General features: G+C 40.6%; 1 protein-coding gene across 5 annotated transcripts in view; it reads left to right on the top strand.

The window, feature by feature from the left end:
- The window catches only part of PPP3CA (protein phosphatase 3 catalytic subunit alpha), a 220,025-nt gene that overhangs the window by 168,225 nt on the left and 36,717 nt on the right, over window positions 1-15,083 (top strand). For all 5 annotated transcript variants that reach the window (XM_063135935.1, XM_063135933.1, XM_063135932.1 and 2 more), the window contains exons 8-9: window positions 1,997-2,091; window positions 11,533-11,658. In XM_063135935.1, coding sequence (XP_062992005.1) covers window positions 1,997-2,091; window positions 11,533-11,658 — 221 coding nt within the window. The remainder of the gene's footprint in view (window positions 1-1,996; window positions 2,092-11,532; window positions 11,659-15,083) is intronic.

Here is a 15,083-nt window from a genome sequence, read left to right as displayed (position 1 = left end):
TGCCATTAATTTTTTTTCTCCCTTTTTCTTCTGCCTTTCCACATTTATTTCTCTGCCGTAGACGTGAATGGGTCCTCAACATGATGCTTGACCCAAATTTTTATTTTATTTTTAACTTTCTTTCCATTTTTTAATTCACATACATGGATTTGTATGAAATGCATTTAATTATACATGGGTTTCAGCAAAAGTGGACCAAATATCCAAATAAGTATCCATTTGAAGCTGGCATCTGTATGCCACCCATTTAAATATTGTAAGGTCCTCAATCCATTGCAGTATAGGAGGTGAGTGTATATCTTTCCAGTCTTGTAATATCAGTCTTTTGGCCTTGAGGTATTTTTCTGTGAACAGCTGCCTTCTCCCACACAAAGCACTGCAGACTGCTTCTGGCGTTTCCCTGAATTTCAAAACTTCTTTTGTTAATTAATTTAATTAATATTGGAAGACCCACCTGGCATATGAAACCAGTCATGTGGTTGTTGCAAATATCTGTACTACATACGCCTGTAAAATACTATTCTCAATGTATTCAAAACCTTATTAGAACTAAACATATATCATTACTTATGAACTGAACAATTCCTCAAGTTTCATTTTCACAGTTAGCGGCAGGGTCTTGCTATTTACTGTGTAATCTGTACAGCACCATGTACATTGATGGTGCTATATAAATAAATAATAATAATAATAATAGAAAGGCAAATATCTTGAGAGATTTCCGGTATGTGAATTCCAGTCTAGAATTGATGGCATACCTGCTTTCCTCATTTCGCTGCCAAGAATTTTTAGAATTTTTATATAAGCAATGGAACTAAAATGCTGTGATAGAGCATTAACTTGCCTCTTGCTAAGGAGAAAATATCACTTGTGTTGGTTTTCTTCCAGAGTTCTGGGGTTTTTCATTTTCATTGCTGATCAACTAAATATAGGCCAGCTGAGACAGTAACATTTTTGTCGCCACAAGCAAGTGTAAATCTGAAAAGAATTTTTTTAGACAGGAATCTGGTTATTCAGTCTCATGCAACTGCCCATTTTTAAGGGTAAACGTTTCCATGCAGGAGTGAGAGACCCTAAAAGTGGAGAGGAGGAGAATTATGTACGCCGCCTTGGGTTCCTTGGAGGAAAAAGGCGGTATATAAACATAGGGGGATTCTACACGTCGTACTGAGGGCGCTTCCATGCCTGATTCAAAGTAGGTGGGTGGCGGCTCTTCCTCGTCTCTTCGAAAGGCAAGCTACACGATCGTTTTGGGGTCGCACTGGGGGCGCATGGAAGCGCCCTCAGTACGACGTGTGGAATCCCCCATAATAATAAAAATAAATAAATAAATAAAATCTTTAATACAGGGCACTGTTTTATGGAGTTCTAGAAGCACGTTTGCTTGGATCTGGTCAGTCCATCATTCCCATAAATTGCTTTGCTGGGTGTGGGGGGAACCTAAATGAAGGCAATGAAAGCTGTCTGCAAAGACTTTATCCATTAATTGTAATTGGCTTTAGGTTGGACTTTGAAACTACATGTTTGTCATGTAGTTTGTGTGGGGTGCTTGATTTAAAAATAAATAAAGACGTAAATAAATAAACAGGCACGGAGGGGGGCAGAGATCAGGACCAGAGGGGAAGGCAACTTTCCGTCCCACCATAGTCCTTAGGGTCCACCTTACACACACACACCTGCTATTCACAATGGGAGGAGAGCATGCCAGTGCAGACTATGTGACATTGTGACAAATGCCATGTCTGGTTTGGCCCTGTGTTTGTAGTCTGTCTAACATGCATTCAAGCTTCACTGAAATAATATTAATTGTGAAAACATAGCATTTGGTGGGTTGTACCAAGTGACTACAATCAAGCACATAATGATGTACATGTAAATCTCATTGAAATCCATGTAATGTGCATCCCCATAACTATATCCATAACAAAGTCTAAATCAACATTACCATACCAGCAATTAATGATACTAATAAGATTACTTATGCTATTTGTCGTAGGTATCGTATGTACAGGAAAAGCCAGACAACAGGCTTCCCTTCACTAATTACAATTTTTTCAGCACCAAACTATCTAGATGTATACAATAACAAAGGTAAGAATACTTCTTTCACTGCAAATATACTTTTCATTAACTCAATACTTTTCTTTACCTCAGTTGTTGCCCTTTTTAAAAAAACAAAAAACAAAAACCTTTTCCTGAACTGATGGTTGATTTTTATTACATAGTTTGGGTTGAATAATTTATCATGTGATAGGATGAACTAATATTAAATGGCAACGCTAAGTTAACTTTGTTGTTTCTTCTTACAATTACATCTAATGATTAATTAATTAATTTGGGGAGGGGAAGGTGGCTGTATATCAACCATACCTGAACAATATGTGTGGCACTCTGCCACAGTCACAAATTGAGTCAAATTTGCGTAAGGTTACAATTCTCCATTTCAGTTCAGTGCTATTCATCTGAACTGAACTTTCTATGCTTACTTAGATTTCAGTGAATATCTGAAATCTGAAGAATCCTAGATGAAACCTGTAAATGTCTAAAAACATAGAGATATTCCAATTAATGTATATGAGACTCTCAGAATTTCTTTATCTACGTCTGAGAAGTAGGCACTGATCCAGGACTTCCACAGAGGCTGTGCAAGTCTTGGATCAGTGCATAAACTCAGTAATGGGCTGGATAAGGGCCAATAAACTTAAACTGAATCCTGGCAATACAGAAGCCCTGTGGGTGAGTGTTTCATGAGTCCAGGAGGTAGGCTTACTGTCTGTGTGAGACAGAGTTGCACTCCCTCTGAAAGATCAGGGCAGTAGTTTGGGGTATTCCTAGATCCATCACTAGAGGCTCAAGTAGCTCGGAGTGCCTTTTACCAGCTTCGGCTGGTTCACCTCCTGGAAAAGGAATAGCTTGGCCACAGTGGTACAGGCTCTAGTAGCCTCAAGGCTGGATTACTGCAATGCACTCTGTGTGGAGCTGCCCTTAAGGCTGCTCTGGAAGCTGAAACTATTGTAGAACACAACAGTTTGGCTGTTGTCGGGAGCTACCCCCGTTCAGCGTGCCACTCCTTTGTAAATAAATAAGTAATCATATACAACAGTGAATGTTGATTTTCTCATCATCAGTCTGGAATTGTCAACATGTACAATATTCACCAAGATCCAGATATTCCGGGTAACATTTTGTATTTACACTTTTTATATCTTCACAATAAGACTGAGGGCCTTGCTAGACACAGCCGGATAAGCCGGCAGGGAGGCAGGGCGACGGCGCGCTAACTTTAGCGCGCGCCGCCCCACCTCCTAGACGGCTGACGCGCAGGGACTACGGAAGCCCTGCAGCATCGGCCATTTTGTTTGTTTGTTTGTTAAAGGGGCCACGTGCGCCCTGAAGACTCCAGAGAAGGTAAGCGCCTTTTTTTAAAAAAATTAAGGCCTCCCTGCTCCTGATCCCCCCTGCCATCCCCGATGCCTCCCTGCCCACTCTTTCCCCGCCCATCCTCCCTCTCCCCAATGTACGTGCCGCCCGTCCTCCCTCCCCCGATGTCCGTGCCTCCCATCCTCCCTCTCCCCGATGTCCGTGCCGCCCGTCCTCCCTCTCCCCGATGTCCGTGCCGCCCGTCCTCCCTCTCCCTGATGCCATCCCGGTGCCCGGCCTTCTCCCCCCCTCTCCTGCAGGGTCCAGCCTTCCCCCCCTGGGATCCCCCCCTGGCCTGATGAGCGCTGTGCCCAGTCCGTGGCTTTTCCCGGCTACTCGCGAGTAAGCGAGTAGCCGCAAAAAGTCACGGACCTTGCTAGACGTTAGTTAGGAAAAGGCTTTGCCTTGCGGAAAAGGCGCGCCATAAGCAACTTCGCTTATGGCGCGTTAAGGGAGGCTTCAGTGCGGCCTGACCCCGGATTCCCCTGTGCGTCATCTGGACGCACAGCAGGGAAACTGGGCCTCACAGAATTGTCTAGCAAGGCCCTGAGAAACAGAGGTCAAATTAATTTTTAGTTTAATATAACATAACATCATACAAAATGTTTATGAACTTGTACAGCAGTATTTACCAAACTGAAAATCAGTAGTTTCTCTAAAAACATATGAAGAGCTTTTCTGCATGAGACTGTTAACGCTCTGTATATGTCTTTTATTTTGTCACAGAATTCAGCGTTTCCTTTCCTGCTTTTCCACTACATAATCTCTAGGTGGCAATATGGTATAGCGAAATAGCACAACTACACAAGTGGGGAAAAGGTGTTTTGTTTCGCTTTTACAAATAATATTGCATTTTTCCTGCTCTAAAATAACTCACTGAAGCCATGGCTAGACCAGGCCTATATCCTGGGATTGTCCCGGGATCATCCCTGTCCATCCAAATGACACACAGGGGATCCCAGGAGCAGGCAGGGACGACCCCTCCATTTGCCTGGGATAATCCTTAGGTTTAGCTAAGGCCAGTAAGTACTAAAGATACAGAAGCAAAACAGGAGGGTCACAACATCATCTAGAAAACCCATAAACAACTGTGAGTAGGGAATAATGAGTGCACAATAAATACTCATGTAGAAAAGCTCAAAAGCTTTTTAAATGCTCAGATTTACTTTGAAATTTATATGATTGATTACACTCAGTTGTAGATTTAAGTAAAATTTTTGTAATAACACAATGAGACAGTGATTTTTTGAGCTACAGGATCTTTTTATAGTTTGTCCTTCCAAACTAACTGCTGTCCTCGTTAATGGCTATGTAAATGTGGGGAATAGAATTTGAAAGATTAATAAGCGAGTATGCATTAAGCCTTGAGAGAGCTGCCACCTCCTAGTCTATTGAAAAGCACAAATTACATCAAATAAATTGCAGTCTGGCAACTGATTTAAATAATTTTTTGCAAATTAGGTTAGCATATTGCATTTAGATGAATCAGCAAATTGTGGACTGAGAAATATACTTATATTTGTGTTGATGTCTGATCATCCCTGGATGTACAGAATCAGCCTTCCCCAACATCCAGGTGTGTTGGACTACCACTTCCATTGGTCATGTTGGCAGGGGATGATGGAGGTTGTAGTTCAACACATCTGGAGGGTGCCAGATTGGGGCAGGCTGTTCTAGGTTAATGGATTTACTGATTCAGTGCCCTTTGACCTCTTTCCATCTACAAAATAGAGCTACTAAAACAGACTTCTAAAACTAAGCCTGGCCTTCCTAACTTCCTTCCTTCCTTTATTAGATTTCTCTACAATAGCCAGTGGTCAAATATATTCTCAAAACATGTCTCAGTGCTCTTCAGATAATACTGATAAAGACCCTTGAAATTCTGGCACTTTATACATACATACTTCATACATACATACATCCTACATACTGATCTGTTTCACATGACTGGGTTAATTTATCTGTAATGTTTTGCCAGGTGCCCGTGGGCATCATTTTTGTATGGCACCAAAGGGCGCCCAGTTTGGTGTGAGTTGTTTGTTGTGCGAACCCAGGTGGCAGGAGTGTTTGAGGGACAGACAAGCCTCAGATAACCCATGGCTTGTTTTAGGCTAATTTGAGGGTTGTATAATCCCCTTCCAAACCCTGCCATCTGGGTTTGGAAGACACTACAAACCGTGTACCATGTAAAAATGGTATCTACAGGTGCCTGGCACAGTGCAACAGCCATGCAGGTAAATTAACCCATGGTGGGCTGTCATGTCATGCAAACCAGCTCACTATGCGATAACTCAGAGTACAATGTGTGAATGGACTTCACTGAAAAGCACTGTTCTGTCTAGGATATTTAATGTTCAGTGGCTCATTTACAGATGCAAGTTGTTATTCATACATTGATTATAAAGTGGTGACAATGCAAGTGTGAACGAGCCCTCGGGTCTATAAATTCCCTGAAATGAACAACTTTGTTCTTCACAGTTGCTTAGGATACATGTACTCAAAGAGAGACATGCAGCTCAACCCAATGCATATTTATTGAAAAGTAAGTCTTACTGACTTCAGTTGGATTTATGCCCAAGTAATTATGCATGTGATTGCAGCTAGGGTGTATAAGCAGTGCAGCAGTGCATCTGCTAATAGAGTTGGTTGTAACACTAGTTCTACGTTGTGCTTTTGGCAAAGTTAATGTTGTGACAGAGTCCCAAAAGAAAAAGTGACCTAAGTTTTGTTTTTTGTTTTTTGTTGTTGTCTCCTCTAACGAAAAGTGTCATTTTTTCTAAAGCATTAAACTGGATACATAAACAGTTGTGGGTATATCTTTAACTGGATAAAGAACTTCAGAACCTAGAAGTGCTCTGCCAGACTGAAGGCCTACCTAGTCCAGCATTCTATTTTCCCCATTGGCCAACCAGATGCCTATAGAAAGTCCAGAAGCACGACATAAGGGTGTATATCTCTCCTCCTGCTGTTCCCCAGCATATGGGCTTCAGAGGCATGCCTGATCCCCTGTGAATTTGTCTAATCCCCTTTAAAATAATCTAAATTGGTAGTCATCACCATATCCTGATGAAGGAAATTCCATAATTTAAGAGGGCACAGTTTGAAGTTTTTCCTTTTATCGCTCCATCTCCCACCATTCATCTAGAATCTGGAGTCATCCATTGGATGACCCTAGATTCTTATATCTATCCATTTTCTCCACACCATGCATAATTTTATACATATCTATCATGTCCACATGCACAAGCACACACACTATTTGTTTTTCGTTTTTGATTTTTTTATCTAAGCTAAAAAGCTCCAAACCTTTCCTCATTGGGGGTGGGGGGGGCGGCGGAATTGATCTAACACCTAGATGATTTTGCTTCTCCTTTCCTACACTTTTTCTAGCTCTAGAATATCCTTTTTTTGAGGTTCGACAACCAGAATTCTACACAATATTCTAAGTATGGCCTTTCCGGAAGCCATCAGTCAAGCTCAGAAGAACCCAGTTGCAAATAATTAGGATTTAAAAGGGCAGGTGAACCACAATATAATGACCAACAAAATGATGTAACTAGAATTTTGGTTTCGTTACAAACGCCTAGAAGCAATTAGATCATACAAACACATTTGATAATAGTAAGAATTAATTCTGGGAAGCTCTCATATATTTTTCTCTGAAAGCTCAATGGGCAGCATAATTATCTTTCGTACAATATTTGAGAATTGGCCATTCTTAAACGTTATAGATTTAACTTTATAGATTTAACTGCACGATAAGGCTAGGAGAACATACTGAACTCAGCTCTCTTCTATCATCTATGCTTTGCTTTCAATTAGAATTTTTGTAGCTGGCTCATTTCGCTTTCAGCTGTTATAAAAAGTGTTTCTCTTTTGCTTTTTGGATAATGACTAAGGGTACCCCTCGCCAACCTTTAAAATAAAGCTTTTGAAAAGCAGTTTAAATTGTTGTTTTAAAGTTACTTGTATTTGAGTGCAATATCAACAGTATAAATTATTAATGTGATGCAAGTAAAAGTAGCTTTTTAGATTCTCTGAATGAATTATTCATTTCATCACTCCATAGTTTTCCAAATCCCCGAAATCATGCATGTTTTTAGGCAACTGCTCTTTAAAAGGGATTTTTAGAATTTTCTAAAGCTACTTTTAAAATGTCTCCAATTAGCTTTCATAAATGATAAGGATTAGATTTAACTTTTCAACTGTGGTGAAGGAACCTTCCCGTCTTGGCCAATGGATAGATTTTAGGGCCTCACATACGTACTTCATAAAATAGCTCTGTTTTCATTTGAGCATCAACAATTGATTTTACTCATTGGTTCTATACAGAAATATATCCTACTGTGATATCCTTGAGTGTGAACAGAAATGCTGCCATAGGTGGCCAAAACTAAATAAATTGAAATCGCTGACACTTAGAGCTGTCTTATAAAAAAAGAACTGCAAGCCATTTTTGCTTTTTCTAGAAAACAAAGCATGTATCTGTCCTGAAATAACATAGCGTCAAAGGGAAGGTCGAAAAACAGCATATGTTCTGTTCTTTTTATATCTCCTACACAAGCGCAGCAGAAATCTGAGTGGTTCACACTGTGAGTAGAGGGATGTAGCGGGAAGATAGCGTTGGAGTCTAATATTACGACAGATCTTAGCCACACAGAAATACAGCAAAGTTTTTCCTCTGTAGACTCAGCGTCAAGCTAGACATAGGGTTCATCTACACCAAGCAGGATAAAAGACAGGAGCCACACTACTGCTTTATAGCAGTATTGAAGTGCACTGCAGGATCTACGCTACTGCTTTATAGTGGTACTGAAGTGCACTGACAACTGTTGGGGCCCATGACATATCTACACCAAACAGGATATAACACTATGAAAGTGGAATGAAAGCAGTATATGGTATGTGTCAATGGGCCCCAACCGTTGTCAGTGCACTTCGATACCGCTATAAAGCAGTAGTGTGGTTCCTGCCTTTTATATACCGCTTTCATAGTGGAATATCCTGCTTGGTGTAGATGAGCCCATGGTGGGACCCAAGAGTCAAGTTAGACAGAGCAGGAGGTCAGACCCGCTGCATCTTGTTGTTGTTTTGCAGTGTTCAGTAACTCCATGAGGCTTTCCTGCAGATCAGGGAAGCCGGTTCTTTCCACCCCATTTCCTCCCCGGAGCAAATGGCACTTTTAGAGGATCATTTAGATTGGAGAAACAGCAGGGAGTAGGGCATGTAGAACCTCTCCTCCTTCAACTCCATGCCCACATCCCAATTAAGGCCCTCCTAACACTGCTTTAAAAAAAATGCTGGGGAGAACCTATGACATATCACTCACCACCTCAGTGCGTGTGTGTTAAAATCTCTATTGAAATTGTATTAACTTCTGTAAGGCATACCAACATCTGGACATTGTTCATTAGTTAATGAATGAAGTTACATTGGTTCATGGGTTGAGTTAATGCATTATATGCCCACTTAAATTGCCCATTTGCCCATTTAGTAATTTTAGCTAATGAGCTTCTGATGATATAGCATAAGGGATTAAAAAATTACCTTAGTCTATTATAATTAAGCATCTGTGTACTGACCCCTGCATGGAGGTTTTAAGAAGCTATTTTGTATCTGTTTGAGAGTATTGGACTGGCGACTTTGAGTGGTAGTAGGTGTCAAACTTTGGTCTCCTTATCTTTGTTCCCTAATTGGTGATTATGGACATTAAACCTGGTATCATTATATGTAAAACATGTTTACTACTACTGAGAGATGGTTCCTCCCCATCAAAAAGAGAAACATCTCTGTACCATCCAAATTTACCCAACAAGTACTACAGTGTATTATTCCACCACAACAAGAGGCGTAATCCAATATATAGAGAAAATTGAATTTGGGGAAATAGCCTTCCCATTTACATATCAGTTCTGCTGATAAAACTATGAAGTTCTTTACACAAAGCTGGAAAGAATTATGCTCCAAAAGATAACTGTATTCTGAATAAAACTGGAAGTAGACACCACAGATGAAAGGCTTAGAACTCTTATGTTTGAATTTATGTTTGTATTCCTGCCCATAATTTCTAAATAGCTACCCATCTGCACTCCAGCTTGGCTACACCTTTCTAGCTTTTACATTTATTGGGGTTCATGTCCAGGGGTGGACAACCTGTTTTCTGTTGAGGGTTGCATTCCCTTGTGGCTCCTCCCACATGGCAGGAGGAGCCAAAAATGGGTTGGTCACTGTCAGGAATCCTAAGCCTTCCCGTTGAGTAGTGAGGCAGCAGAGACTCTTTATGCAGTCCATAAAAAAAAAAAATCATTAAATAATAGGTCCATCCTTATAGCATCCACAAAGTTTGGGAGCTTTTATTAAGGGAGCTATTAAAAGCAGGGCAGTTGCCTTTCAACTAATGGACAGGTCTCCCATCATGCTTGAAAGTTTTTTTCTGGGCTCCTCACTTGAGGGAGGATCCTCCAGACCCAACCTCTGACAGGCAGCCAATCTGGCAGAGCGCCTCCCACCTCCTCTCGGCTCTGCCCACTTAACTGTGAGGCGGGCTCTGGCATCTGTCAATTCCTGTGTCTCCTCCTCTGACAGAGACCGGGGTCCCATGGGGGGGCAGGGGGAGATGGTCTCAGAACCTGGCCCTCTTATTGTAAAAGGTCCCTGGGAAGATTCTTAACTGAAATTCCTTCCCCAACCCCTGTCCTGGCTGGGCTTCTTCTAGCTCCACCTCTGAATCTGAACCAGAGTCAGAAAGCAAACCAGAGAGCCTGGGCCCAATCCTGACAGTCACTCTTTTTCTTTTTCTGCCTCCCCCTATTCTCTTTTTGCATCTTCTTTCCCACACGGCAAGCTGCCACGGAAAGGAACGGATTCCTTTTGCCAAAGGTCTGATCTGATGTCATGCAGAGGGCTTTTGAAATTCCACTGAAAGCCACATGAACTTAAGCCAAGGACTACAGGCTGCTCAACTTGATATATTTATTCAGATGCTGCCTGGGTTCAGACATAGTGCCAATTTTTAGTTTAGAGTTACATGGATGAAGTTCAGGCTCATGAGTTCCACTTTTCTCTGATTCCCTCCCTGACTTCCAATTTAGTGGCAAACTGTAGTTTGCCTGGTTCAGATATAATGGCAAACTATGGTTTGCCACTAAATTGGAAATCAGGGCAAGGTTGAATGCTGGCCACACCTCAATCTCAAACTCGCTGTTGGCAAAAACTAGTTTCCCTTTAAAAGCACACAGTAAGAGCTGGGACCACATGGCATGCATTGGGTTTTTTTCCTTACACAAAAGCACATTTATAGTATATCTATGCAATTTTTAAGATGTAGAAAGAAATCTTTCTACATTCAAAGAAACTTGGGATATTAAGATAAGGAAACCAAATTCATACTCAGCTACGTAGATTTTCAGATCATGCTGTCTGTATAGAGCTTATTTCTAGTTGCACATTGGAGACAGTCACCAATGTTCATTTCTACATGTGCATTGGGGCACATGAGGTAGGAGGAGGACTTAATACTGCACTTCTGGCTTCTTCACACTTATCCCCCTTAGAGATCTGTATTAAAATATTGGGAAGAAGCGGATTTCAATAACTCTGCCATTGCCACAGAAATTAACTGCATTAATACCTGTATTCCTTTTGCAAGCAATATATGCCTCCACCATCCTTGCAGAAGTAGCAGTAGCCTTCAAATTTGTCAGGGCTGTAATTTCTTAGCTCAAAAGTTATGAGGCTTCAACCCTTGTCAGTTACTGAAAGTTGTGATTGAATAATAATGTTTACCATTTCTATAGCACTCTCAAGCACTTCACGTGTACTTTATTAACTAGTTGCAAAGTAAGTCGATGTTGCCATCCACCCAAAGGCTAGTAGGGGGTGCTGAGGCTGAGAGAGTTCATGGCTGTGACAAAATTCAAGCAGGGGACTTAAAGTTCAGTCTCTTCAGGTGCAATCCTATGTGTGTTTAGACAGAGAAAAAGTCCCAGAACTCCCAGCTTGCTGGCTGGGGAATGCTGGACGCTGTAGGACCTTTTTTCCCCTTTGTAAATTTGCAGAGGATGTATGTTAATAACAAATGGCTCAATGAATGTCTTTCTTTTTTTCTTGTAGCTGCAGTATTGAAATATGAGAACAACGTTATGAATATCAGACAGTTTAACTGTTCTCCTCACCCATACTGGCTTCCAAATTTCATGGACGTTTTTACCTGGTCTTTGCCATTTGTTGGTGAGAAAGGTATGTAAATTGTTTTCTGCATGGAAATTGTTTCTCTGTAGAGAAGGATGAAGGAAAGGGGCTGTTCTCGGAAAAACAGCTGGTACTCCTGGCCGTACAAGACATTTAAGGCATTCGCTGCATTCAGTCAACCCAGTAGTCAATGGTGAGTTAATAGTCAACTCCATGGTTGATTATCGAGGGGGTACTCCCACATGACATGATTTTATTCAACCATGGTATGGATTAAGACCAACGTTGAGTTGATTATTAATCAACGGTGTGATTGATTGACACATCTCCCGCCCTCTCTCCCCGCCTCAGTCCTCCCACTGGTATCCCATCAGCCATTGTGACTTCTTCTGGCTGGACTAGAGCAGCAGCAGCTGCTGCTTTGGTTGCTTTTGCCAGGGGATCCTGTAGTTGCTGAAAATAACGAACTGTGTGCGACGAAATAGTCGGTGGCCCGATACACGGCACAATAACCAACGGTTGTTCAAACAATCAATTCTGCACAGCGTTGGTTATTTACGCTGGTTATTTCAGCCAAATAATAAACTATGGTGTGAAAAAGTCCTGACAGACAACACAATAACCAATTATTGAGTATTAATCCACTGTTGACTATTTAACCCACTATTGTTTATCATGTTGTCTGAACCCAGTCATTGGAAGTGTGTCAGTGAGCCCACAGAGGAGAAAAATTGTTTTATAATAATAACCAGTATAAATTATCTCCTTTTGTTCCTAACTTTTCCTTAATCACAGTAATAACAATGCTTTTTTAATTGTAGTAGGGTACTCTATTTGAAATACATCCATGTTTTCTGAGGGATGGATTTTCTGGGAATGATAACAAAGTTCAGCGCCATTATTTTTTCAGGCCTTTACTCCAGACCCTCATGTCAATGTTACTGTAAATGTGGCTCTTGTTATCCTGCTCCACTTCACCTGTGCAGCTCCCACACCCCCATCCCTCAAAAAGCTTTGGACAGAGTATAAAAGTCTTCATAGTTTGGGGGGACTCTGTACCAGCTTAAAACAACTGTAGTGTGATCATATTTTATATAAAGTAAATGGAAATGAATCCCATTAATTATAGGTCATGAGGAATTTAAAGTTGACACAGTTTTAATTGTTCAAGTAAGAGATGCCAGACGTCAAACTGGGCTGAAGAGGTTCCTTTTCAGATCCCATATCTGCAGGAAATTATAACTATCAGTCCATTGGATCAGGGCCATTGCTGTGGAGGTGCCACACCTTTAGAATTCAGTTCCAAGCAAGGCTACCAGATTGTTTCATTTTGTCGTTTTTGCCACCAGGTGAATGTATTCTTATTTTTCCAGGCTTTTTAATGTTTTTGTATGGTTTCTTTCATGGCTTCCGTGTTAATGTTTTCCGCCATTTCATCTGTGTGCTACATGTCTTAACTGATTTTTATTGTTACTGCTTTTATATTGGTGCGTTGTTGTAAACTGATCTGATGACTTTGAGTGATTGGCAGTTTAAGAGCTCAATCTCTGCATGTTCAGACAGAAAAAAGTCCTACTGCTCCCAGCATTCCCCAGCCATTCCCCAGGGTTTTTTAAGGACTTTTTTCTATCTAAACATGCAGAGGATTGCATCCTAAAAATGTTTTTAAAATGTTCTGGGCTTGTGGTTACTCGCTACTAAAGGGGAAAGCATAGGGATTGTGCTTCAAGGCCCTCACTTCTGTATTATTCCACATGTGAAGATGCTGACTTCGTAGCACTAAAATGTTATTCCAGAGCTAAAATCCAGACCTAACCTTGATTAATGCTAGTTATAGAACTTTGCTGGATGGGCACATGAAATGCCTTGTTGAATGGAGTCTTATGGCTTTAGATCCTGTGAACGTTGAGTGTCATTCTAGGTAAGAAGCACAAATTCTTAGAGAGTGGGAAGTTAAGATCAATCTAAAACAAAAATAAAGTTTGCGAACCATTAGTTTATGTCATCCCTACTCAGTAATTAAGTGGAATCCCACACACACATAAAAATGTAAATTTGTGCAGAAATTTCTGAAAAGGCAGGTTCCAGTTGAACATAGCAGAAACCACCAAGCAAGCTGCTTGGGCCAGTGTAAGACAGCAATTTGTCCCACACACTCAGGTCCTCTGGGGAGAATTTACTTTAGTCAGCCAAACCTAGGCTGACAACTGTTGTCCAGAGGACCTTTTCTTCGGTCGCCTTCTGCTGGAGGAGATTCATCAACATAACACTGTTTCAGAGTTTAAAATAGCTATAAAGACAAGTCTCTTCCGGCAGGCCTATCCAGGTGAATTTTAAACTTAAGTATTTTAAGGTACCCTGATTGTTATTTTAATATTGTCTTGGTTTTATATGCTTTTTTAATTAGTTTTATGCATTTGATTTATATTGTATTGTTGTATTAAAGTTGTTCCCCACCTCAGTCCAAAGATAGAAGTGGGTAATAAATACAATTATTATTTTTATTTACTTATTTATTACATTTTTATACCACCCAATAGCCGAAGCTCTCTGGGTGGTTCACAAAAATTAAAACCATAATAAAATTATTATTATTATTATTATTATTATTATTATTATTATTATTTATATAGCACCATCAATGTACATGGTGCTGTACAGAGTAAAACAGTAAATAGCAAGACTCTGCCGCATAGGCTTACAACCTAATAAAATCATAGTAAAACAATAAGGAGGGGAAGAGAATGCAAACAGGCACAGGGTAGGGTAAGCAGGCACAGGGTAGGGTAAAACTAACAGTATAAAGTCTGCACAACATCAAGTTTTAAAAGCTTTAGGAAACACAAATACAAAATACAGTATAAAAAGCACAACCAGGATAAAACCATGCAGCAGAAATTGATATAAGATTAAAATACAGAATTAGAACAGCAAAATTTAAATTTAAGTTAAAATTAAGTGTTAAAATACTGAGAGAGTAAAAGGTCTTCAGCTGGCGACGAAAGGAGTACAGTGTAGGTGCCAGGCGGACCTCTCTGGGGAGCTCATTCCACAGCTGGGGTGCCACAGCGGAGAAAGCCCTCCTCCTAGTAGCCTCACTTCCTTATTCCATACACTGGTGTGAGATTCTTTTTGTTTGCAGAGCAAAAGGGTAGGAATCACTAGTCAGGATTAAGGTTGTTATTATCTCCTCCGAATAATATATGACAGTTGTTTTAGCTCTATTTCTTGTCCTTCTCTACCTCTCTCTGGCTCTCCCAACTTTTCCGTAATGGCATTTCTGATGCTGTCCTAATACACAAGGTGAAGCTTGAGGTTGTTTTAAAATACTTGTTTTGAAGTGGGTGATAAAAGGGTTGTGGGAAAGTGACTGAACAATTTTTTCTCCAAGAAGAGAAACTTCAGTTTGTATGAAAGAAGCAAGGACCTGGAGGATGGATAAGGGCACAAGGGATAGGTGTATGGAACTAGTG

Source organism: Elgaria multicarinata, chromosome 10, assembly GCF_023053635.1.
Source record: "Elgaria multicarinata webbii isolate HBS135686 ecotype San Diego chromosome 10, rElgMul1.1.pri, whole genome shotgun sequence".
In the NCBI taxonomy this organism is placed as follows: Eukaryota; Metazoa; Chordata; class Lepidosauria; order Squamata; family Anguidae; genus Elgaria; species Elgaria multicarinata.
This window is presented reverse-complemented; position numbering and strand designations above follow the sequence as displayed.